General features: G+C 34.5%; 1 protein-coding gene and 1 non-coding gene across 2 annotated transcripts in view; one reads left to right on the forward strand and one right to left on the reverse strand.

Annotated features, from left to right (window-relative positions):
* Positions 1–351: 351 nt before the first annotated feature.
* The window catches only part of LOC140148581 (armadillo-like helical domain-containing protein 3), a 42,728-nt gene continuing 18,613 nt past the window's right edge, over positions 352–24,466 (reverse strand). The window contains exons 3-27 of the mRNA XM_072170587.1: positions 24,362–24,418; positions 23,817–23,882; positions 23,323–23,403; positions 22,188–22,295; positions 21,534–21,626; positions 20,580–20,654; positions 19,847–19,933; positions 19,514–19,570; positions 18,852–18,895; positions 16,731–16,794; positions 16,071–16,117; positions 15,482–15,563; positions 13,835–13,922; positions 13,233–13,331; positions 12,731–12,789; positions 9,920–9,985; positions 8,717–8,786; positions 8,058–8,118; positions 7,458–7,546; positions 6,376–6,458; positions 5,617–5,743; positions 4,891–4,966; positions 4,223–4,301; positions 3,334–3,450; positions 352–2,733 (exon numbers count right to left, since the gene is read on the reverse strand). Coding sequence (XP_072026688.1) covers positions 2,641–2,733; positions 3,334–3,450; positions 4,223–4,301; positions 4,891–4,966; positions 5,617–5,743; positions 6,376–6,458; positions 7,458–7,546; positions 8,058–8,118; positions 8,717–8,786; positions 9,920–9,985; positions 12,731–12,789; positions 13,233–13,331; positions 13,835–13,922; positions 15,482–15,563; positions 16,071–16,117; positions 16,731–16,794; positions 18,852–18,895; positions 19,514–19,570; positions 19,847–19,933; positions 20,580–20,654; positions 21,534–21,626; positions 22,188–22,295; positions 23,323–23,403; positions 23,817–23,882; positions 24,362–24,418 — 1,968 coding nt within the window. The 3' untranslated portion in view covers positions 352–2,640. The remainder of the gene's footprint in view (positions 2,734–3,333; positions 3,451–4,222; positions 4,302–4,890; positions 4,967–5,616; positions 5,744–6,375; positions 6,459–7,457; positions 7,547–8,057; positions 8,119–8,716; positions 8,787–9,919; positions 9,986–12,730; positions 12,790–13,232; positions 13,332–13,834; positions 13,923–15,481; positions 15,564–16,070; positions 16,118–16,730; positions 16,795–18,851; positions 18,896–19,513; positions 19,571–19,846; positions 19,934–20,579; positions 20,655–21,533; positions 21,627–22,187; positions 22,296–23,322; positions 23,404–23,816; positions 23,883–24,361; positions 24,419–24,466) is intronic.
* On the forward strand, positions 16,416–16,518 carry LOC140149423 (small nucleolar RNA U13). Its single transcript, XR_011858657.1, has one exon. It is a non-coding gene; the product is annotated as a small nucleolar RNA U13 (small nucleolar RNA).

Below are 24,466 nucleotides of genomic sequence, written 5' to 3' on the forward strand. Positions count from 1 at the left end.
CAAAGAGTTTATTATTATTTGTGTTCGTGTTGCCACTTCCCACGTGCACATATATTCTATGATACTTTCATTATATGTATACCATCAAATAAGTAACACAGCAGTTGTCTTCAAAACTTTTAAGTTGCACAACAGCATGTTTGCTCTTAAAAAGACATTTCACATTGATGTTGAATGTAGAATATTGAATATATGGACAGGTGCAAATTTGTTATTGTTTTCTTTAATTTTTGATTAACTTTCAGACAACTGCTGTGTTTTGCTGTGATTGGTCACATAATGTCCCACCTTGCTATGATTGGTCACATAATGTTCCACCTTGCATGCTCTTTTCCTGTGAAGGAATTTTTTTCACTTAGGAATAGATCATGCTTCTTTTACTGTTCGTGCATCTCATACTCCTAATATCAAGATTGCATTCCAAAAATGAATATCTGATGCGGCTTGTTAAAGTTCCATTGTTTATCGGTTGCTTTGTCTAAATTGGTGTTATTGCCCTTTTTGAAAGATAAACTGTTATTATGATAATTATTATGATTAAGATTATGATTTTTAATAGTGATTATTATTTCTTATTACACCTATATATATAGATATTGAGAGAAAAAACCCCTTTTGGTGTCTGCAAATAAAACAAGATATAGGCCTACGGCTTGAAAAAAAAAATACATTGAAAAAAAAATCACTAGAGGTGAACTGATCATGAACCTGCAATTTTCAGGTAAATATATTGCACAATGCCAAGAAGCCCTACAGGAATAGCACGGTTATTTTCTGGTACAGGCTCTTGTTTAACCTTACTACCTGCCAGCATTAAACCAATTTGGATGATTTTATTATCAATTTTACTTGTTTTTCACCCTTTACAACCAAAACAAGTTGTTTATATCTTACCTTGCAATATACAGATCCCCTGCATGACTTTATCATCAATTATTCTCTGCATGATTTCATCATCAATTTTATGTTTGTCACCTTTTCAGCCAAAACTAGTGCTGTTGTTCATAATCTACCACGCAACATACAGATTCCTTGCAGGATTTTTATCATCAATTTGATCTTTTTCCGTCTTTTTTGCCAAAAAATTAGCGCAGTTGTTCATATGCATGGTAACTTGTTCTCATCTGACATAATACAGTTTACTCTACTAGTTCATAAAACAAAAATTGAATGGATTTGTTTCTCTCTAATTGTGGTCAACTTTACAAATATACATACAATATACTGTTTCCAATTATTGTTCCTCATCCATTCAATTTTTGAAACAGAAATGACATAACTAATCTGACATTAATACATTTTAATATTTGACAGATAATATCATTCAAACACAAATTCATAACTGAAACAACAGGAAAAATAAATGTCACAAGGTTTTGACAGTGAATCTGTTGAAACCTTACATTATAAAATATCCTCCAAACTTGTAGCTACATCTACGGTGAGAGTTTTCAACTCTTGTCCTTATTACAAAAGAATATCACTTTTAACTGTTGACAACATCTGAGAGCAACAAAGACCTATCTGCAATATGCTTATTTCATGAATCTCAAGCTTGGTACAGTCTCTTGAGAAAGGCATAAGTTTAATTAAGGAGTGAGATCATGTGAGGACTGTTTCATGATTAATGCCTTATAAATCAAAAGATTTAAATTTGACATCCTCAAATGAAAACTAAACCTTAGAGCTTTCCACACCCAAAACCTTCACCAATTCAATGAAAATGAACAATACCCATCCCCCTCCGAAAAAGAAGAAGAAAAGAATTACCAGTGTATGATGGCAGCTCTATACTATACATAAAATGAAATAAATGACACTCAAGGGTTACATGAAGAAATCAGATTAGCACTGATTTCTGTAACAGGGTAATGTCTTTTCCATCACAATTTCCATATTCTATCAAAATTAAATGATTTCATCCCTTGTAAGTTTCTGGGTTCTTCATCATTAGGAAAGCCACTGCAGATGGATTTTTGTTGCAATCAGAGAACAATTTTAAAAAGGTGGATGAAATCAACAGATGGAATGAAAATAAACTGACTCATTCAATTAATGATACAAGTTGTAACAAAGAGCTGTATAAAATGCACTTAATGATACTCAAATGAATCCATATGAATATTGTTCACTCCACTTGTCAGTCTCCCATAGTTTAAGTCTTTCAAACAGCAGGATCCTAGCCATTAAATCATGTTAGAAACAATGAGATGCTTTTTACACGGTTGATTATCTTCTGATGCTAAATGTATGTTTGTGTTTTGACTTTTCTTTTATTGCATTCGTTTTGACAAGGGTTTTCTCTTTGGGTTACAGTGATACCTCCTTGATGATTAGTGAATTAAGCCTGACAGCTTCTATATTAACAACTTATTTCATCTCCACAGAATGAGTCATAAACGTTGTGAGTTATTTAATAATGATGTTGTAATCAACAATTGTTAGTAAGAACAGAACTCTGTGAGTGCAACAGTTTTGCCTGCTTCATTTGTTGTGGGTAGTCATTATGAGATCAGCATCCCTCCAGTAGTCTGTAGCACACAGTCATCCTTTTCTCTTCAGGGGTTTCCTTCCAATTTTCCTTTGGTATAACCCGGTGGTATTTACCCTCTTGTATGAAGTCACAAGTATTCTTGCAAGCTATTGTATCATTGAGAATTCTTGAAGCACACTCTGCTGTTCAAGGTTGGTTACAGATACGTTTTTACGGAATTCAACAATGATAGACCGCACCTGAAAAATGAGGAAAAAATGGAGGAGATTAGGTATATAAAGGGAGGGGGGGGGGGAATTTGGCAGGTCAAGGGGGTAGGAAAGCAATTATCTGTACACAAGTTTTGTGGGCCACTTTTTCAATATTACGCTCTACAAAGCATAGAAAAAAACAGAACACAAATTTACAAATATGGATGGAGGGGATCATAATTCTTTCACAGCCCCGTAACAGCATATTTTACACCTCTTCTCTCACACCCATACACACAATTTTTTACATCTTCTTAATTCAGGGAAAAGGGTTAAGTAAAAGAAAAATAAAATTTGGCTTTGAGTGTCAACTAATTTTTTCCAAGGTTCCTTTTCAGCGTCAACCACCGCGTATACGCGCGCGACGTCAAGTGTGTGCATTGGACCTTGTGCAAAATAATACGCGCTGGACAGCTAGCAGTATGCTAAGTTTGTAAAAGGAAATCTGGAAAACATTATAGTTAGGTGTTTGGTAACTTCCTAAATTTTTAGATCATATCTACCATAGAATCCCGTAACAATTCGGTAAGTTTTAGTTTTATTAACTTACCCACCTGTTTACAATGCTTAAAAAATCAAGTTCCTTACCAGTTGTGTAAAGAAGGCTGATTCCCTGGGTTTCTCTGCATATCTCTCATATTGGTCTAGGCTATCTTGAAGCTTAAGTGTCAATGTGTCATAATTGGTTCTTACTACTTCCAACACCTACAACCAAATGAATTAAACAAGACAGAATTATGTACTACAAATTAAAAACTGTCTGTTTTGTACACCTGACTATGTATTAGGTTAATAAATGTGGATCACTTGTTGAGAGAGAAATGGGATTCAATATTGAGCATTTCCATTCAATTGGACCTCTTTAGTTTTATTGCTGATATCAACATAGAAATGATCTTCTTGTAAGGTTGAGTGGCAATGACTAACTGACATTCCTCATGAAATAATCATGTGAATTATACAATCTTTAGCTTGTTTTTGTTGTTGAAAGAGATTCAATCTCATTTCACTGTTGTTCATCACCGTTTAACAATTTGTGTCCAGGACATCTTTGCAAAAAGTAAACCACACAGACGATGCTGACACGTCTTTGTTAAACGGTGATGAACAACAATGAAACATGATTGAATCCCTAAGTGTAAATGCATACACATCTGCATCTGAAGTAAAGGTTGCAACTGCCTAGAAGTAGAATATAATTATTTTGATGTTTTGTGAACACTTAGCCACTGGTATGAGCATATTGTATGTATGCAATCTAATTCTTCATTCTACATGGTAAAGTCCAGGAGAATGTAGTATACATAGTACATATATACTCTCAGCAAATCCCACAAAACATGATCAAATTATATATATTTCAACATTGAATTCAGAAAATGTTCAATGTTCATGGTATTTTTTATTTTGTAACATTTTAGATGTCATAAACAGCTGCTTACTTCATTCAGAGAATGAATTCTGGAATGTCACCTACCTGATCTTCAGTGAGTGCTGAAAGCTTGTTGGCAGCTGACCAGGAATCTATTTTTGGTGTGAAATGGTTAATAATTGCTCTGTAATGAAGACAACAAGAACAAAATGAATGTAGTAATATTAATAGCAATAGCAGGTTATAGTCTGTCTCGTCTCACGTTGAGAGTGATGCCATGTTGGATTTTGCAGTGGCAGATTCAAATCACAAGCACTAACCTAATCCCAAGGGGTGCATACACAAGTGTAGAAGGGCAATTTGTCTATACGCAGGGGCATAAATGCACTGATTGGAATCTACCACTGCGAAATTCAACATGGTTTTACTCAACATAAGACAGGACAAACTATAGCTAATAAGCCTGCAACGTTTCATTGAGGAACATACATAAACAATAGGTTATTTAATGTGTAAGTTAAGTAACATACACATGCTATTCAATCGAGGGACTTGCATAAACCACAGATAGTCTGCGCATAAATGATAGATTGTTTAATGTCTGTTTTAACTAGTTTTCTTCAAATTTTTGCACAATCGGTAAAAACTTTTCACAATAATGTGTAAAAAGAACAACCTTTGACTCAAGTAAAACATGTTTACAAGAAAAGCTTCTTTATGGTAATTTTGTCAAATTCTTTGACACACCCTTCATTGTGGTGGAAAAGTCTTACCTAATATTTACAAGTGCACTTGTGAGTTTGTTTGCTGTTACTTTGTAGTCACCATTGTTTGTGGAATGCCGAAGAGCTGTTGGTTGGAAAGATAAGAAATCAAGCAAAATGGTTAAGTGACAGTTCTCCTTGTAACATTTCAACAAAATACAAAAATACAGTTTCCTTTGCACTAGAATACATATTACGTAAGCATGAATAGTCACTTGTTGCACAAAACTAATTTGAATTTTTATGCAATTAAAATGAGAACATGCTGAAAATTTCACTGTTAATAGAGTCCAAAAGTTATGGTTACATTCATGTTGCGGTAAACAAACAAAAATCTGGTGATCTTCAACAAACAAAAGTCTAGATCATAGTTTAAGTACATCGGGTCCAATGTGAGAAATAGATGTTATATGTAAGCTCATGGAAACAACCACTTCCATGAACTATTTCTGTCAAACTGATTATCAAAATCAGCGGCGTAGCATCATGGGGGGAGGGGCACATCCATTTGATAATTTAGAAAATTGCCAAAAAACAGTTTGTGCTCCCCTCATCGGGGGAGGGGGAGGGAACAATTTTGAATTTATGACCAACTTGTAAATAACTTCTAAATTGAAGAAATAAGCATTTGATATATATGAAACTAGAACTATGGTTTGTACTAAGTAAGTAAACACTGTAACCACCTTTTAGCTTGACCACAAAATACAACATGTTGAACAAAATTAGACTTACCCATAGAATACAGGTTGTCGAATACTTGATGCATACGTATAAGCTCATAGTACAATTCATCATAGCTGCTAGGGGTGGGTAAGAAAGTATCCCCATATGTGATGAACAAGTTGAAGAGATTTACTACCTGTAAATGGTTCACAAGGTAGTAACATCAATGCAAGTTTTAGAGAAGAGGAAAAAAGAATCAGTTTAAGTGGTGGCAATACAATGACATGGCCAATTAGAACTTTTGACGATTTTAATACATAAGGTGGAAATATTCAGCAAGGAACCTACATAACCCAAGGCAGAGAGACAATTTGCCTTGCTGCCTCATGCCTATCTTGGTTCCCCTTCAAATATGTATCTTTGGACATATTCTTTATAATCCAATACATAAATAAAAAGACTAGTTTCAAACTTCCCACCACCCTCGATTGGTTAGTAAAGTAAATTTAGAGACGTTCTGTGGTCCGGGCATCATCACATCACTTGTTAGACGCAAACTAGCCATCACAAAACAAACATGGGTCCCTGATTCAGGAATATTTTTTTCTTGCAAAGGTAGTACTAGCAAATAATCTCAGGTTTACCAACGAAACCAATTGTGCAGAATAAGAAGACTAAGCTGGAGTTCAGTTTGTGAACAATAATGAGCAGTGCCCGACTTCTTGACATGTGTTTACTGCATAGGATAGTCACATCAAGCATTTGTGCTCAAGTCATCAGATTCAAATAGCTACACAGATACAAACAACCAAATCATTTCAAACTCACCTTACATGCTAATTCAAAGATGTCAAAACTGCTTGAGAGGACCGATTCATTTGACATGACATACTTTAAAAGACTGATGAGAGCTGCAAAAACAAAGTTACAATATTTCATATCAAATAATAGTAGGGGTGTGTATGTTGCAAGGGTGTGTGTATATATGCCTTTAAAGACCTGCAAATGAACATGCACACATGCCCCCATCCAGAAACTGTGGATGTCTCTGGTTCCCTCTAACTACCTGCGTTTAAGACCATGTCTCACATGCTGGTGTGAAGTCATTTAATGGTTGGATACAATGTAGTAACAAGTCAAGTGGGTTCACAGTTTGGAGCCTAGCTTTGGGTGAGCAAGGTTCTTAGTTAGATAGCAAAAAGTTGTATGTCCTCGTTTGCAGGTGTTTACAAGTAGGGGTGTGTGTGTGTGTGGGGGGGGGGGGTTGTGTGTGGGGTGCACATACAGCAGAGGATATCCTCTCTGCATGAAACCAAATTAGCACAACATTAAATACCCATGCAGGGATTACATAGCTGGACTTTACACAAAGCTGGACTATAACATTAATGAAGTCTTTTGGCAGGCTTATTCTGTTCTTGCTAAGATGAACCATTTCCAGAGCCGCTTTCAAAAGCAGCATCATGCACAAGCTACTTTCAATTTGAATGTGTCCAACTGTAGATAAAAGCCAATTTCTTTTTTTTGGTGCCATTGGTGTTGGTTTCATTTGGAAAAAGTTTTAGTTAATCATCCATAAAGCTAACAGAATATCATCTTTCTATGCATATAAGTCTGATTTATTATATTTTACTAATTTGCTGACAAAAGTATTGCATTGAGATATTAGATTAAGAAGAACAAACAGGCTAAGTCCAGCCTCATCTGTTAGCATTTTCCAAGCATTATGAAGTTCAAAAGACAAAATTGCTTTTTTCAAAGTGATACCTCCCTGTACACACAAACACATGCAACTTCATGTATACTAATTTGATAGTCACATGCATTAGAAAAATTGCCCCCATGCAAACCATAGGGACTTTCCCCATAAGCATATACTCTTCTGTCCCTGTCTGTGACTGACACCTTACCTGTCCAGATTTCTTTCCATGGATACTGTAATCTCACTCTGCACTTCTTCTGATAACATAATATTCTATGCACTACACCAAGACATTTACTGAAATATAATCATACACATTCACATCATTTAACTGTTGACTGTTGTCAGTTACTATAATTCACAACTGAATTGAATTAAACTGGATTAAACCAAACTTGAAGAACTGAATTGATTTCTTGTTTCAAACCAAATAATGCTAATTTCTACAGTTTAAATAACAAGGAGAAACATCTTTGCGGTTATAGCTAATTTACACACAGATCTTCAACAAGTTAGCACTTACATCCATGCATGTAATAAGGAAAAAAGCCTGGTCTATGGTAAATTTATTGAATGAATGATTTTACACATGCTCGTTCTTTCCATCCCAATTTTGATGTAAAAAAACTTTTTCCAAGGGGCCAATCTTCACCTCTACACACCATCCCTGGTTACTTACTAATACTTGAACCAATCATTGCTGCTGGTTATATATGAAGTCTGCTGAAGTTCAAACTTCAAGTGAAACTTGAAACACTGGAAAAGTGGACTCAAAGTAGGAAAGATAGGAAAGAAAGATGAGACTTACTTGTACAGCTCTAAGGGAAGGTTCTTCATCATATGACTCATGATAAATTCTACCATTAAATCTGTTGAGAAAAATATGATGGGTTTGTCATGTCACATGTATACATGAATTTCATTACTTGAGAAATGTTTAAAAAAATATTTATCAATCACATCACAATAATCAAAAGCTCAATACATAGATGTATTATTCATTAAAATATATAAATAAATACTACAAATTATGGTCAAATGTTGCTGTTGATAATCTCCACCATACACCAAACGAATGACTCATGAAACGAATCGAACGAACCAAACGAATGAACACCAAAATATAATACCAAACACAATGTAATTTGCATTATGTTGATATATGTTGCACCATGACAAAACAAGTCTATGCTCAAACAGTTGCTGTTGATAATCATCAGAATTTTGGACATTATACAGGTAATGATATGTCATAACCCTTTTCAATCATCCAATGACAACCTCGTTATTTATTTCTATATTAACACTCTTACTAAATGTTATATCAACACAATTGTGCTGGAGATTTGATATGCTCATTGAAGGGTCTGTAAGAGAACTTGCAAGCTTGTTTGTATCTAAATGAATTACTTCCCAAGGTTAAAGAAGACAAACAAATACACAAGCAAAGAAACATACAAAGCTTACCTAACAAAGCACATGCAAGTGGCCTAGATGCATTGACTGCTTCACCTGGCTGTTTCCGATGTCTCATAGGCTGTTTAGACAACAAATTGGAAGTAAATGTTAAAGCAACAAAATAGAAACAGTACATTGTATGTTTAAAGGGCATTTAGAAATTCCATCCACCATGGCTGGCTCAATAGCGATATATGCATACATGTAGGTGCATTATATACAAATAGACTATGCGTCTATGGTAGTCTCGGTCCCAGCCGATTTGTGCCCCTTCATCACTGAACAAGCCGTCTGGCTATAACCTCATAGTACGTCTTTTTTGATTGGCCAATCATTGTCATAAGAAAATGTTCTGATTGAGAATTGGCTGTCAATCAGCGATGAGCTTCAACGTGTGCAGCGGTGTGACAGCTATGCGGTTACATAAATCCACACAACATACGTGAGTACGCGCTGCGAGTCGCTAACATGAAAGGCCATATCAGACTATTGGCGCCTCCGACAGTGGCTGCTAAGCTAGCGTATATTTTGTGTTTGCGGTATCACCAAATAGTGAGGGTCCTACGATGTTTAGTGTCACTTACACAAGTCACGTCCTATAGCCAATTGAAAACAGTATTATTTGGAAATTCATTAACCAATCAGCGATTGTCATTTCGGGGTTGTCGCCAGACGGTTTGTTTAGTGACGGAGGAACACAAACCGGCTGGGACAGAGACAACGTCTATGGCTGCTTGATTATATCACACAGATTATTGGATTGAATATAGTCTTGCTCAGTACTAGCAACTCATTTGTGACACGATCAAGGGAAATGAGTTGCTTGTCGCTAATATTGATTTTGAGATATTGGCAAAGACAGTGTTCAAATTCTTTTATTTTACCTTGTTTTCAACAATTGATAAATTGATGTAACTTCGTAAAGGAAAGTCGTATCAACATGGGGTTTTCAGTTTCTGAAAGCTCTAAATGTCCGCTTTAGAAAAATATGTAAAACTCATTTTCGACCAGAGTCGACATGTGACTCATTCCCCTTGATCATGTCACATTTTAGCATATTTAGATGGTTGCTAACCCAAATCATAACCTGTATTATCTATTCTAAAGCATGCAGTGTAGATGTAAGAAAACTGGTCGTAAAATTTTCTGTGTTAGTATATAAAGTGTCCCCACATACAATATCAATTGCAAGTTAATTTGAGGAATACCTACCGCTCTATAAAGAGGCACTCTGAATGTGAGATTGGCATCGTGTAGAAAAGAATTGGCATATTGGTCCTGGAAAAGTATCACAAATCAGTTCAAAACTTCCTTAGTTATATCAATAATCCACATGCAATGATATAAACACAAACTTATTGGCAACAGGTTTTATACCAATGCAAAATTCGTATATGGTCATTTTCACGGTAAAGGGTGTAACTTTGGATTTTTAACATTTTAATCCGTAGTGTTCTAATAAAGCCACAGAATTCCATGATTTTTGGCCACATAAGTCATCTAGTTAGCAGCTACCTTGGGTAGCATAATCAGCTTTGGGAGTTACTGCGCTCAGTTTTAGCAGGCTTAAATGTACTTAATATTGCCATTTTGAAAAACTATAAAAAACAGTAACATTTTTGTAAAACCCTGTGTATTCTTCAGTTAGTTCATGGATAATTTTTCTTATCCTGAAAGTACAGTCATATGTTCAGTAAACACTGCCACATTAGATTTAATTGTGAACAGCCCTGTATTTTTGAGAACCGGACTTCGATATTTGTCGCTTCGAGGCTTCATTTTCCGTTAACAATTGTTAACAAACTTTGTGGGTGTAGCTTTGGTTCATAATTCTTGGTTATTTCTTCACTTCTTCTTGATTCATAACAGTTGTTATCTTAACTTGAAATGGGTAACAAAAATTAGTCGATTTGCAAGCTTTTAAATTTTTATAAAATCTTGACTTCAAAGAGCCGTTTTTCCGTTAACTTTTTTGAAGCCTCCGAAACAAACTGTTCAGCAAGCTTGTGCAAATATCAGGCATGAGACTGCACTTTCCTAAAAAAAACTGAAAAAACTGAAAATGCGCGTGAAATTGGGCAAAAAGTACCAAAAACAGGCTGAAATTAAATAAAGTTGCGGAAATTTTGACTATAAAAAAAACTGAATTCAGTTTTTAAACTGAAAATTCTCATGCCTGAAATATAAATAAAAGAGCTCATCCAATCTATTTATCAAAATGTAGCAAAGTAGATCCTCAAGTCACATGTTTTTAAATCGTGGAGATATATATCACCGTTTGAAAATGGGACCCAATACAAACTTTCCGTTAACAATTGAAGCCTCCGAAACAACAATAAGATTAATTATCATCTATGCATATCTAAATTGGTGTGTTTCATACTGATATCTGCATTGTAATTATTACTTGATATGTGCAGAATGTCATAAATTAAAAAAAAAATTTGACATTATGGTTAATGTTTGAAAAATATACTGATATCTTATAAAGTCTGTTTTGTAGGTTTTTGATGCAAAAAACACCATATTTAACAAATGGGTGAAAAAATTAACATGTGATAAATCTACAATATCTGCCGCATAGAATCATTGATTCAATATACACAAGAAAATAACAGCTTAGATGATCCCAACACTGTTGTTTTCAAAAAACTACTTCTGCAATGTTTAACAATTGTTAACATGAAGCCTCCAAACAAAAAAAAAATGACTTGCTGTGATAATTTAATTTTTGTCACAACTGAAATTCAATACTTAGAAGCAAAGCATGAAAATTGGTAATTGTGATATTTTTTACCTATTTTTTTATGTCAACTTGTAGTGGTTAGCCAAATATTTTACTTTTATGATCACCTGTGTTGTTAACTGAAGCCTCCGAAACACAAATCGCTTGAATTGCCAATTCTAAAAAATAACTTCAATTTCTGTGAAACTTGGCTGGGAGGTTCCTTTCATCAAGTAGTATTTGTACATGAAGTTAGACATTCAAATTATTTTAGGAACCCAATTAAAACTTAAAAAATATGTTTAGGGTTTGGAAATTTCCATGACACTTGATGTTAAAATTTTTCAAAACTGCAATTATTACAAACATAGCAAAACATGGTATAAAATTTAACTTATATCTGTTGACTTACTTTGGAATGGGATTTCACATGTATTCCAGCTTTCATGTCATAATTTTCTGAGGTTATGTAAAATACATTTTTCTTAGATTTTAACCAAAATGTTATGGAAATGTCAAATTTTTTATTAGAAATCAAAAGGTTTAAGCCTTGAAACATTATTTTACTGGAATTTAAGTTGCTTCTATGCATGATTTCAGTAAACAGAAACATATTTAAGTGGTTTGAAATTTTGACCCAAAAAATCAAAAGTTACACCCTTTACTGTGAAAATGACCATATGTTCTGTTCTATCAAAATCTGGACAAGTTGGCAGAGCATTATTGGGGAAACAGTCTAATAAACATGACAAATATCAATAGAAAACAAAACAATTTATATATCGAACATCTGTTTAAAGCTTAATTTCAGCATTTTAGATCTGGTAAAATCTCACAAATTAAATGTTGCTACTTTGTCTGAGTTTTGTGGGAACAGGTCACACATACATACACCTGTTTAACATGACATTTTACATTGCAGAGTTTGTTTTTGGGGAGTATTCATTTGCAATCTCATGATCTACACAGATGAAGTTCTAGAGCTATGTGTCCATTCAATTTCATTATCAACATGATATATTTTCCATAGCTTTTCTTACAATTTGGGAATTTTCCAAGCCTGGTATTGATTCATTTAAATTTCCATACATTTTTTTCAGGTTTCGTCATTACTGTAGAAACCCTGTTCAAATGTTTCATTTATGTAGAGAGGATAATTTCAGGATTCTGAATGGGCAGGAAAAAATTGTACAAAAATACTTTTCAATATGTCATATCCAACTACAATGTGTTTGCATATGTTTTGACAAGAATACTTGGTTTTTTTTGCAGAAAATATAAATCTAATGAAATCTTACCTCAGCTATACAGGTTAGGATGATAAGACAAAGTTTTGTGTTGTGTTGTCTAGCTGGATCTGAAAAAACAAAAACAAATTGATATTAAATTGTGTATAAACAAGATCTAAAATACAGTGCACATTGTTATCTTTATTCGCCGATAAAACAGATCACAGGTTGATCAATATTGATGACGGCAACTTATAATTTGTTTGAAATCCACACAAATGATCTATGATCTACACATTATATGATCTTCAAAACATTCTCATTCAAACAATTGCTGATACAGATACATTAAATCAAAGAACAGTGTGGGCCCACTGGTTAAGGTCTTAGACTCTGGCGTAAGAGCTCCTCGGTTCAATTCCCTGAGGCAAGTATGTATTATTCACTCTCTCCATTACTACATTTGAATTTGAGTTCCGATCAGGGTAACCCCTGGCTGTCTGTACATCCTACCCTGGACATCATGGGAGAACATTATATGACATTGAATGTTAAGAAATACACAACTTACCTCGTACATCTTGCATGACCATGGAGCAGTAGCTAAGAAATGTGACTAGGATATTGGTTGGGTTCTCTTGTGATGATGGACCTGGTGGCTGATGTAATGCTGAAATATAATAATATTGGTCAAATATGATGGTCACTGTTAATTATGATTTGACTACACTATATTCATTCATTTTATTCCTACAATCTGCTCTGATGCGTTCAGTTTTATATTAAAACTGCAATTCTTTTCGTTTGTTCAATAGGTCTTACATATCTTGTTGTTGGGACATTTCTGTAATATTTAAACAGCTTTGTCATCATATATTTTCTCTTTTATCTCAACTTTTCATCAATGCTGCCATGATATGGAGTGAAATAACACAGCACAACTATAAATGTCCTTACAATAATATCAAAGTTATGTGCATCATTTCTAGACTTTGTACAGAGCAGTTAGAGATAGAGAGAGAGCATCTTCACAATTTGCTTGGTTTAAAAACTGAGGGTCCTAATGTTGTGATTGACTGCCAAAGTCATTGTTATATGATGTGGTATGTAACACCAACCATAAGAAATGAATTAACATTACTATACAGAAAAGACAAGTTTTAATTTCCTTACTTTGTGCAGCACTGGGTACAGCTGGTGGTGATGGGGGCACAGCAGTGTCAGCAGGAGTTGAAGAGGGCAGATTGGCACCAGTGTGATTCTGTAGGCAATAGCAACATTTCCATATAAAATAAAAGTATATAATTGCTTTTGAGAATGATGGCTGCCATCAATTAACATGTGCACTGATTGCATTCTTTAAAGATGATACTGTTCAAAATATCCATAAAATCATTGTCAAATTTTACCTTCATTTTACTTAGCATCTTTGCACTTCAAATAATAACAGATGCCATAATTCCATTATCAAATTTGTTAATCTGATTCTAATTAGTCATTAACCCTATACAAAAGACATACTGTAAAAGTGGATAGTACCATACCTGCCAACATTGAAAACCTAGAAAACAGAGTACATGGCGAACGTAGGGCGCGAAGCTCCCGTAGTATCGCCTCTGACGGCGGGGGTCCAGGGGCCCGCTTAAGGGCCCTTGGTGGGGTCCAGGGGCAAAGCCCTGGTGGGGGTTGAGGGGGCGAAGCCGCCCAAAGCTAGAGGGTTTCTACACTGTAAAAACCCTTAAGCCCCTTCACATTAGACACATTTTATAGAAAAACAACAAGGTGAAAATGAAGCCCTAGGCTTTTATACACTTTGAGGAGGGATTTATACTCCATATCTAGCAACAATTTCAACACATATTTGATGACTACAACCTTTGAAAAAAATGTGAAAAAACATTCTGGGACCTGTTTTTATAAGTTTGAAAAATATGCTTCCTTCACACTGAAAATGTGCTTTTAAAAATGCAGTTTCCTATACTTTTGTACATAACGATCATTTGTTGAAGCGATTTTTTGGCTTTATAACAAGGCCTACGTGACTGATAGGACATTGATATGATGCACAATACAAAGTTAAAAATTCAGAAAAAAAAAACATTTAACAAAATACATGTCAAAGTTTTTGTTGACTTTGGAGAAACACTAGACGTATTCTGAAGTGCTAGGATCATTCACAGATGATTTGAAAAAAAAATTGAAAACATTACAAAAAAAATTACAGTTTGTTATCTTTAATATGGAAACCACTAACTAATGTTTACCTCTTCATCTATCACAATATTATACATGCATTGGTTTTCCATGCATTTTATAATATGTGCTAGATGAAGAGGTAAACATTAGTTAGTGGTTTGCATATTAAGGATAACAAACTGTAATTTGTTTGTAATTTTTTTCCAATTGTTTTCAAATTAACTGTGAATGATCCTAGCACTTCAGAATAGGTCCAGTGGTTCTCCAAAGTCGCCGAAAACTTTGGAAAAGAAATTTAAAAAAAATTATTTAAAAAAAAAAAAAAAAAAAAAAAAATTTTTAATTTTTTTCCCAGAAAATCGGAGTACTCCGATTTTCGGGGGTTTAAAACTCGGGAAATCGGAGTAACTCCGCGAAAATCGGAGTAGTTGGCAGGTATGTAGTACCGTCAAGTTTTTCTCAAAATTTTCTAATTTTTTTTTAAAGAACTGTTTTGGTTGTTTTAAAATCATCACTTTTAGATCTATACACAAAAGGAATGCATTTAAATGCTTTTATTTTTGCTGCTACAAGCAGCTAGTGCAAAAATAAAATTTATGGTGTCTGTTTGCACCTATTACTTACATGTGATAACACAGTTATAAAATTCCTATTGAGGTGAACAGCTTCATACAGAGCTAAAAGAATTGAGTTGTCTGGTTTCACACTGTAATAAAATGGCACAAGTTGTATTTCAGTGATTTTAAATTACAAAAAATTATTCAGTACTTCAGATTTTTGTTTAAAAATATACACAACAAGCCAAAATCAGAGGTGGCAACAAGATTTAATTGAGGGGAGGAGGAAATAAGATTTCTTTTGGATAACATGAAATTTTGCCAAAAATTGTTATTTTCTGGCATGAAAAAGGAAATTTCTGATTTTGAATTTTGACCGGGGTGTCAAGTGGAGGAGGGGACAAACGCAAGATTTAGATAACCCTCCACCATGGCACCTACAGTGGTGTTAACTCTACTAAGACTATATGATATTACCTCTAACACAAGACACTTTATTTCAAATGAACCTTATTACGCAAACAAGTCGGTCAGTTTATTGTCATATGGAACACATTGATTTTCATCCTAGAAACACCCATTTTCAAAGTTTCAGTTCTCAAAGTTAGTTTTCCTACTACTAGAACAATAAAATAATGATAATAATAAACCCTTACCCTGGCTGGCCAGCTCCACTAGGGTCAGCAATGAACATGCTTCCAACCTGCAAATTGTAAGCATATATTCCTGTCAATTTTCAACATTCTCATGAATATTAATAAGCATCTCATTTAATATTCATGTTTATGAAAATGGCCATTTCTTAGCTCTTAATTATTCCAACATAATACAATAAGTTGCATAATAAAAAGATATTAATACAAGGAGGGTTTTGGGCCATAATTGTGTAACATGAAATACACTGATACAAAAAAAAAAAAAAAAAAAGTTATAATTTGACACCATGGAATATATATATGCCTATATTGTACATATACTTAACTCAATTCTTCTTGAAACTGATTCTTCCAATGATTCAATGGGAAATGATGAATTGGTTTTCATGTGTCTACATGAAATGTGTCGACATAACTTGTTACGCATGGACACATTAGCCCTCTGATCCCTCATTGTAATTGAAAAGATAAAGAAAACTAAATGCAATATTTGTTGGGAATGTCACACAATTTGTGCCATTTCTCATTGATCAGTGCAACTTGCAAGTGATTTAGGCAACAATAATAACCTGTTCACAGTATTTTTAGCATCTCAGGTGTATGGGGATTTACCAAAAGGTCAATTATTATGATCCAGATATTGATTTGCAGTGGACTTACAATGCTTGAAAATGCAGAGAACCACCCACCACTGACAGGCTCATCTTGTGTTGCCTTGAACTGACTGTAAAGAGAAGAGAAAAAGATATATTATCAATTTCTTTTCATTCTATTGATTTAAGATATAATGATTAGTTTGAGTCTCAAAAGAAATTGAGGAAACACTCTGGCTCTTCCTTGCACAAACATCATGAGACTATGAGAAAATAGTATGTACAGGGTGTCCCTGAAAGAACTGTATGTTTTTTTGTATTTTAAGGCATAAACCAAACATAACTAAATAATCGATGTGGTTGAGGAAGCTGTCACATACTTTTTAATTTTGACAATTAACTGCTCTGTTGAAATAAAGGAATTTTACGAAACTACCTCATTTTCAATCCATTCCACAAGTCAAATATCTATCAATGACAATAGACGCCTGATGCGCAGTGATTAGCACTCCGAATACAGATCATTGATTGATATTTGAATCCGTGGAAAGGTTTGAAAATGAGGGAGTTTTGTAAAATTCTTGTATTTCAAGAACGGTGTGGTCAATTGTCCAAATTCAAAAAGTGTATGATAGCCGATTTTTTTCTTCAACCAAGCCAGTTATTTAGTTTTATTCAGTTGTGGCGTTAAAATACCCAAACAATCAAGTTTCCGACGATATAGTTCTTTCAGGAACACATATGCGAGAAAATTACTTGTATGCAATGTATGAAGTAGCTGCCACTCACCTGTTTTTTAAATGAACTAGTGCACCTGCAGCTGTGAGAGCCCTGATGCTGTGAGAGCACTGGCATGATAGCGATACTGTTTGACCCTAGATGACCTTTTTTTCATGCTCCCCTCATACGAAGGATTCCACCTACCTAAGTTTAAGCCCAATAGGGCAAAGTTTAAATTCAGCCCCTACATGACCTTTGACCGCGGTTGACCTCAATTTTGTGTCGCGCATATATTCCCCTCGTATCAAGGATTCCACCCACCAAGTTTGAGCCCAATCGGACAAAGTTTGAAATCCATGACCTTTGACCTCGGATGACCTCCATATAATGTTTTTCATGCTCCCCTCTTACCAAGGATTCCACCCACCAAGTTTGAGCCCGATCGGACAAAGTTTGAAATTTGACCCCTCCGTAATGACCTTTGACCTCAATTTTATTTCGTGCATATATTCCCCTCGTATCAAGGATCCCACCCACCAAGTTTGGGCCCGATCGGACAAAGTTTGAAATTTTGACCTTTGACCTTGACCTCCGATGACCTTTGAAACTACCCGGTAAACAGCGCACGGCCGATACCCATCCATGTCTGAAATATCGGAATGATGCGTTGAAGACAGACAGACAGAGCTCATTATTTTATTAGTATAGATAATAAATGCATAGGAAAGGTCCAAATCTTTGTCACATCTCAGAATGGTAATTGGTCACCAGTAACACATTACAGGAAGCATTTAAAACGACAGTGGATTACATTTTGCCTACATTGATATATGACGCTATGGATTTGGGATTTTCTTTTGCTACATTAGTGGAACCAATCCAATGTTTTTTTGCATCCTTAAACCTGAAATGATGAAAATCTAATTGGTTCCATTTTTTTCTATGCCTCCTGTGGTTCCCCATAAGGGGTCGAAAGTCACAGTGGGGCTAAAACTTTAAAATAGTGACATCATATTGTAAAGCATCTCAAATTGTTTCTCTCATCACAGGGAATAAAAAAGTCAGTTGTTATTTTTTCTACGGTGCATAGTTCAGGAATTATAACGTCAGATAGGTCAAATTTCATACACAGAGGTCAAAATTTAAAAACAATGGTTCCACTAATGTAGCAAAACTAGATGCTAACACAAAAATCACCCGATATAGATGCGCCATATACTAATAAGTGTCTATAATACTCTTATTTCACATTATGATCTTCTTATATTCACGGGACAACAGGATTTTTAGTTTGATGTGCTAACACAAAATACAATGCCTTCCAAATTTGTACACCTGTAACTACTATACCAAAGTCCTAACTTTCTTGTGATAAAGACTGAGGTGCGTTAAAACATTCATTTTCCTGCTGCAAATATTTCAAGATTGATGGAATCCAATCTTCCAACAGATACTACAAAAGACTTACCTATTGTAATCAGCTAGTGTTTGTGATATTACACATCCCAGGCCCTACATAAAACAAACAATGTTTGGTTAACATACATTTTTACTATCTAGCATCTAGTTTATAATTATTAAATCTTTTATGTACTTGGTTCATAATTATTGAAGGCTCAAAATCAAAACTGGCCAATGTCCAATGTCTAATAAAAGTGATAGCTTGCTCTGGTGTTATGACTTTTCATTAATTTATATTTGTCTATATTATTATATTATATATAGTGGTCTCAGAGACAAAACCTTGCCAGTTAAGCCTATATCCAATGAATTGCAACTTTGAAGTTTACCATTTACAATATACAATTAAGGATAAACGGAACTAGTAAAAAAGGTATAGTCTGTATACCTTCCTCGAGTCAGTAAAGTAAAATCTAATTTTGAGATTTTCTCAAAAACTGCAATTTTTGCAGGAATCTGTTGTGCTAGTTGGATTCCTTGCATCATTTCCTTTCTGAAAATATATACTTTTATATACTTCTCATTATTACATTTTGAGATACAATAAAAAACAATATCCAAATTACTGACTCGAGGAATGTATGCAGATTATAATGGCCCTATACATAAAGGCTATAAATATTCTTTCTTCTTGATAAACAGAATGTTTTCACTGAGAATAGTACTTACATTTAGAGCTAATTCATCATCAAGTATTGACAGTTTGACTATATATGGATTTGCTGACTGAAACAAAAGTGAATAGATATTATAATGTTACCTCCAATGAATTTTCTTTACATATCCACATTTTAATTCAGGAACACATTGGTCCAGTTAAAAACAACATACCCCAATGGAAGACTGTTCTTGGGCATGCAAAATCACTGTTGATTTCCATAAATCCATTTTCATACAGATTATTTGCAACCCATATCATTTAACATGAAGCATTCAGTTGCAATGCATTGAAGCATAATACAGACACTTTTCAACTTCTCTGTTCAAATAACTCAACCTTACCTCATATTTTCTGTAATTTACAAGAATTGTTAGAAGTAATACAGCCTCATATCCATGGTTGAATCTAGAGGATGGGTTGGCTAGAATCTGAAAGCAAGATGACACACCATATTTTCATAACCTATGTCAATTCAGATTGATGCCTAGATTTTGACGATATTTATCACAACAACGCCAAGTTAGTGTTACACAGGTTTATTCTAGCATTTAGAAACACAAAGCACAAAGATATTCATGATAGAATTCTGATTTTGCATAGATCTGAATATAATTTCCAATATTATCCATCTACATTTTGCCTGCTTTTAACACGAAGCAGAATCCTTTTTACAATATTTGCGTACTACTAATCGTCCAGCATGTATCATTTTGAATCAGGTAGATGGTATTTGCTTTCTGCTGTGTGTGTACTATGCGAGGGCTACGCTTAAAAGGAATTGGGCATTTTAGTATATCTTGGGTCATTATAATTGAATATCTTACACAAATAAGCAGTAGTCTTTACATATTTACGAGGAAAAATACTGTCCTGATTAATTCTAATTGCTGATATCGATCAGACTCAATTCAACTTAATTAATGACCTGGATATGAATACAACGCATCTATAAATTAAACTTAGAAGATCTATACATATTTACTTTTAGCACATTTCATATTTATCAAATATCACACATGCGCAAAAATTGATCTATTAGTTACCATATTCTACATACATTGTAATTGCCCTTACTTGTAATATTGATTCAAAGACACTGTTTATCATCAGGTATTCCAGTAATGTATTATGGCTTACATTATCTGTCGCCTGTAAGGAACATATCACACAAAAAAATCACATTATGATCTGAGAATTACTGTCCTGGCACAATCCTTTTGTATCTCAGTGTGTGTGAGGACTATACAAAAGTGGGGTGAACCGTGCAGTGGTTAATTTAATCATATATCATGCAATTTTCCCAATAGAGGCTGTCGGTGTGACATCACAGTGGCCATCTTGTGGGTACTAGTAAACTCTGTTCAAAGTTTCAGGACATGAACAATAGGTGAATTAGGTTTAGAGCAGTCAGTCATACAAACACTATTACATGAGTCGCGCTTGAAAAATGCTGACTGCCTCTATCTAGATTCAACAAGTTAAGTCATATCATGTAACATGTATAGTTCGGATACATAAATAATGGCACCTGCTATGGCATGTGTGATGGGATACTAATGGGAGACTTGGAGTGGATTCCACTAACGTTTATAATGTATAGGAAGTCCTGAACCTATTGCAAGACCTTTGTAAATTATAAGAGTTACAATGGGTTTGGACTGATGATAGGTTAAAGGACTTAAATGCATTATAAAGGTTAGTGATATCCACCCTGGTAATTAATCATTGGCTACATTATTGTCAATGTTAAACCTTGTGAAACAATGTGAAAGGGATGCACAGGCAGGTTGCGTGTATCACCATATATAATCCGTAATATAAGAAACAAGCATATGTACAAACATTAGCCATGCCAAGTGCATTTTAGAAGAGTGATTGGAAAATTGGAAAATTGGATTGGCCAAGAAAGCGAATCCATTATGTTAAAACTTGTATTCTATTTATATTCAAGTGTATTGTTTCAAACTGGTTGTTACTGATTTCCTTTATGTACCTTTGTTTAGAAAAATAAAGAAACAAAATACTTACAGATGACAGCACAAGCAAAAGTCTAAGTGTTAGGTTCTTGAGGCTGACAGAATACACGCCACTTAGTATCAGGCTTAATCTCTCCACTAAACTCTGAAAAATACAAACAAAATTGTTTATATTACAACATACTTTACATTTGTAAGATATATATTTTTTGCAGGGTTGTACCTAGGATATTTTTAGTGCTATGTGGCATTTGATGAAAATCTGGCATATTTGGCAATTTGTCAAATTTGATCAAATTCTTGACTAATTCAACAAAATTGTGCAATTTTGGACTCGTGAGTGGTGGGCTCCAATGCTAAAATTGCAGTTGAGTGGTGGGCTCCAAAACTGAGTGGTGGGCTCTAACACCTACCACCGCCCACTGTGGCTAGAACCCTAATTTTTTGGCAATATTTCTAGGGGATTTTCTAAATTTTTAATCAATTGAGGGGTACATGCCCCCTGTGACCTTATGACGCTACATATGCCACTGGAACTGGATGCAATTGTCAGCATAGGGCGGCATGCAAAAGAAACCAACAAGTGAAATTGAGTAGGAACATTGAGTGAAATCTACAAACCACTTGTTAACCTACTATTAATCTTGCCTTTTACAATGTTATAGAGTTTCACTTTATAATCAAGAAATTTCTAGACAAATCTCACCTGCATAATCATTTCTGCTGAATCAAACCCTATGAGTATATTGATAACATCAAACCCATGGTCAGCTAATGTCCTCTTGTGAACTCCACGAATCAAAGCACACAAAGTCTAAGAAAATATACAAAAAATTTTGGTTGGAAATTGGGATTAGTTTCGATTCAAATACTGCACTTGTCAACGATATGAAATGTTTAATAGCAACTGCGATGCAGAAGCTGCACTTTTATCATCCATTCATCAAACTTTCCGTTCCCACAAATAACATGAAGTATATAAGTGATGTGACCGAGCAAAAATAAATATTAGTGACAAATGACTTATTTAGCTTGATCAAATCATGTTGTATGTGCTCATAGTATGACAATATATTGCAACTTGCTTAAAATATAATCACTCAGTTCCCAACAGGAAGCGGTTTGAAAAATATTGCTCCACAAAACAGGACAATATTGTCAATGGAGGCCCTACTGATGCAAACATGTATGACATATTTCACATTCATAACCTCATTAATAAACGCGATGCGTGCGATCCAATCATATTTTATTATTTGTGAAAACGCTAACGCAAATCGAGGTCATTAATATCTCACAATTGACCGCAAAATGCGTAATTGTTCCAATGTCGCACACAATTGACTTCTGCGTGCGCCCGTATTGACAAAGCGCCCAACGAACTGCGCACGCGCTGGCTGCCGTCTTCGGATTGCGCGATACCATATTTGCACAGATTCTGATACGCAGTTTTGTTATTGGGCGTCTTGTTTTAGCTTAGTCTATTTTGGGAAAGGGAAGATGTAAGAATTGTTTATTTTACAAACTTTTGAGGAAAATTTTGTGTTATTTTGTAAAGTTAAAAGATCAAAGTGACGGTTATGAATGAGGTTAATAACTTTGCATCGGTTATATGGAGAGCATTGTGAAAAATCTAAACATTTTGCTTTGGACATCGGAATATGCTACGGAATATTCCTCGGTTCCAAAGGCAAAATGTTTAGATTTTTCACAATGCCCTCCAAATAACCGATGCGCAGTTATTAACCTCTAATTAAACGGTTGATTATATGAGTCATATTTACTGAAAAAGTGTAGTATATATCAAATGGTTTTGAACTATTTTGGGTGGTGCTTCTTACCTGTATTGCATTGACAACTCTAATAGGATGATCTTCCTTCAATGTCATAACACAATGGTAGAATAACATGTTGATGTTATCCTAAATTGAAAGAGAAATGTTATAAGGTTACACATTTTGGTTAGTTTTTTATGCAAAGGTCCAACTAAGCATACATATATACACAACCAATCTACCACAAGACAAATCACAGACAATACACCTGAATCACAGAGATTCTTCATGCAAGTTTTTCTCAATCATGAATTGATTTAACACACTAATATAACAAAAGTAGCCAATTTGATAATCCATTTGCCTTATTAAAATTCACCTACTCAACATTTTCCCAATGTCCATTTCTAGATAAATGTTCAGTAGGCAGACACCCATTACTATGTGATAACACAGATTTGTTACATGCCCCCTGATGAGATAACACCTGCAAATTTAATTTTGAGTGATCATTTTTCACTTTAAAAAATGGTGCCAACAAAGTAGCAAATATTACAAACCTTGAGTTTAACAAGTTGATCAGGAGCCTTGTTGCCCATCAGCTTCTCTATATATTGCACATTTGCCTACAAAACAAAATGGTAATTTATATCATTACTGCACTGTCACATCAGCAAACAATCAAAGAATTGTTGGGATTAGTTGTCCTGTAACCATTTGTGAAGAAATTTGGCTCATTGAAGGTCCCAGTGCATTAAAGGACGAAATTGAAATTTGTTTATATAGTAGTCTTGTGTTCTTTATCATGGTTTACTTTGTTCATCTTTACCACTTACAAAAACCTACAAGCATTCTATAACAGGTTTTTTATCATGAATTCTTAATAAAGCCAGTCTTATCCTTCTTGTAAGTAATACAAAACCCAACTGCCCTGTAACTTGAGCATTTTGCATATTTGTATGAACACCTTTTAAATGTACAACCACTCTGCCATTTTACTTACTTTTGAATGAACACCCTTTTAAGTGTACAGCCACAATCTGTCATTTACTTATTCTTTGTATGAACACCTTTTAGGTGTAAAACCAATTTGCCATTTACTTACCTTGAGTAGAAACAACTCATCCCAAAAGTTAGGATTGCCTCTTGATGGATCTTTTCCCTGAAAACAAGCAACAAAATTAAGATTACATTTTTTGATGAATCTAGG

Source organism: Amphiura filiformis, chromosome 3 (genome assembly GCF_039555335.1).
Source record: "Amphiura filiformis chromosome 3, Afil_fr2py, whole genome shotgun sequence".
NCBI classification, from domain to species: domain Eukaryota; kingdom Metazoa; phylum Echinodermata; class Ophiuroidea; order Amphilepidida; family Amphiuridae; genus Amphiura; species Amphiura filiformis.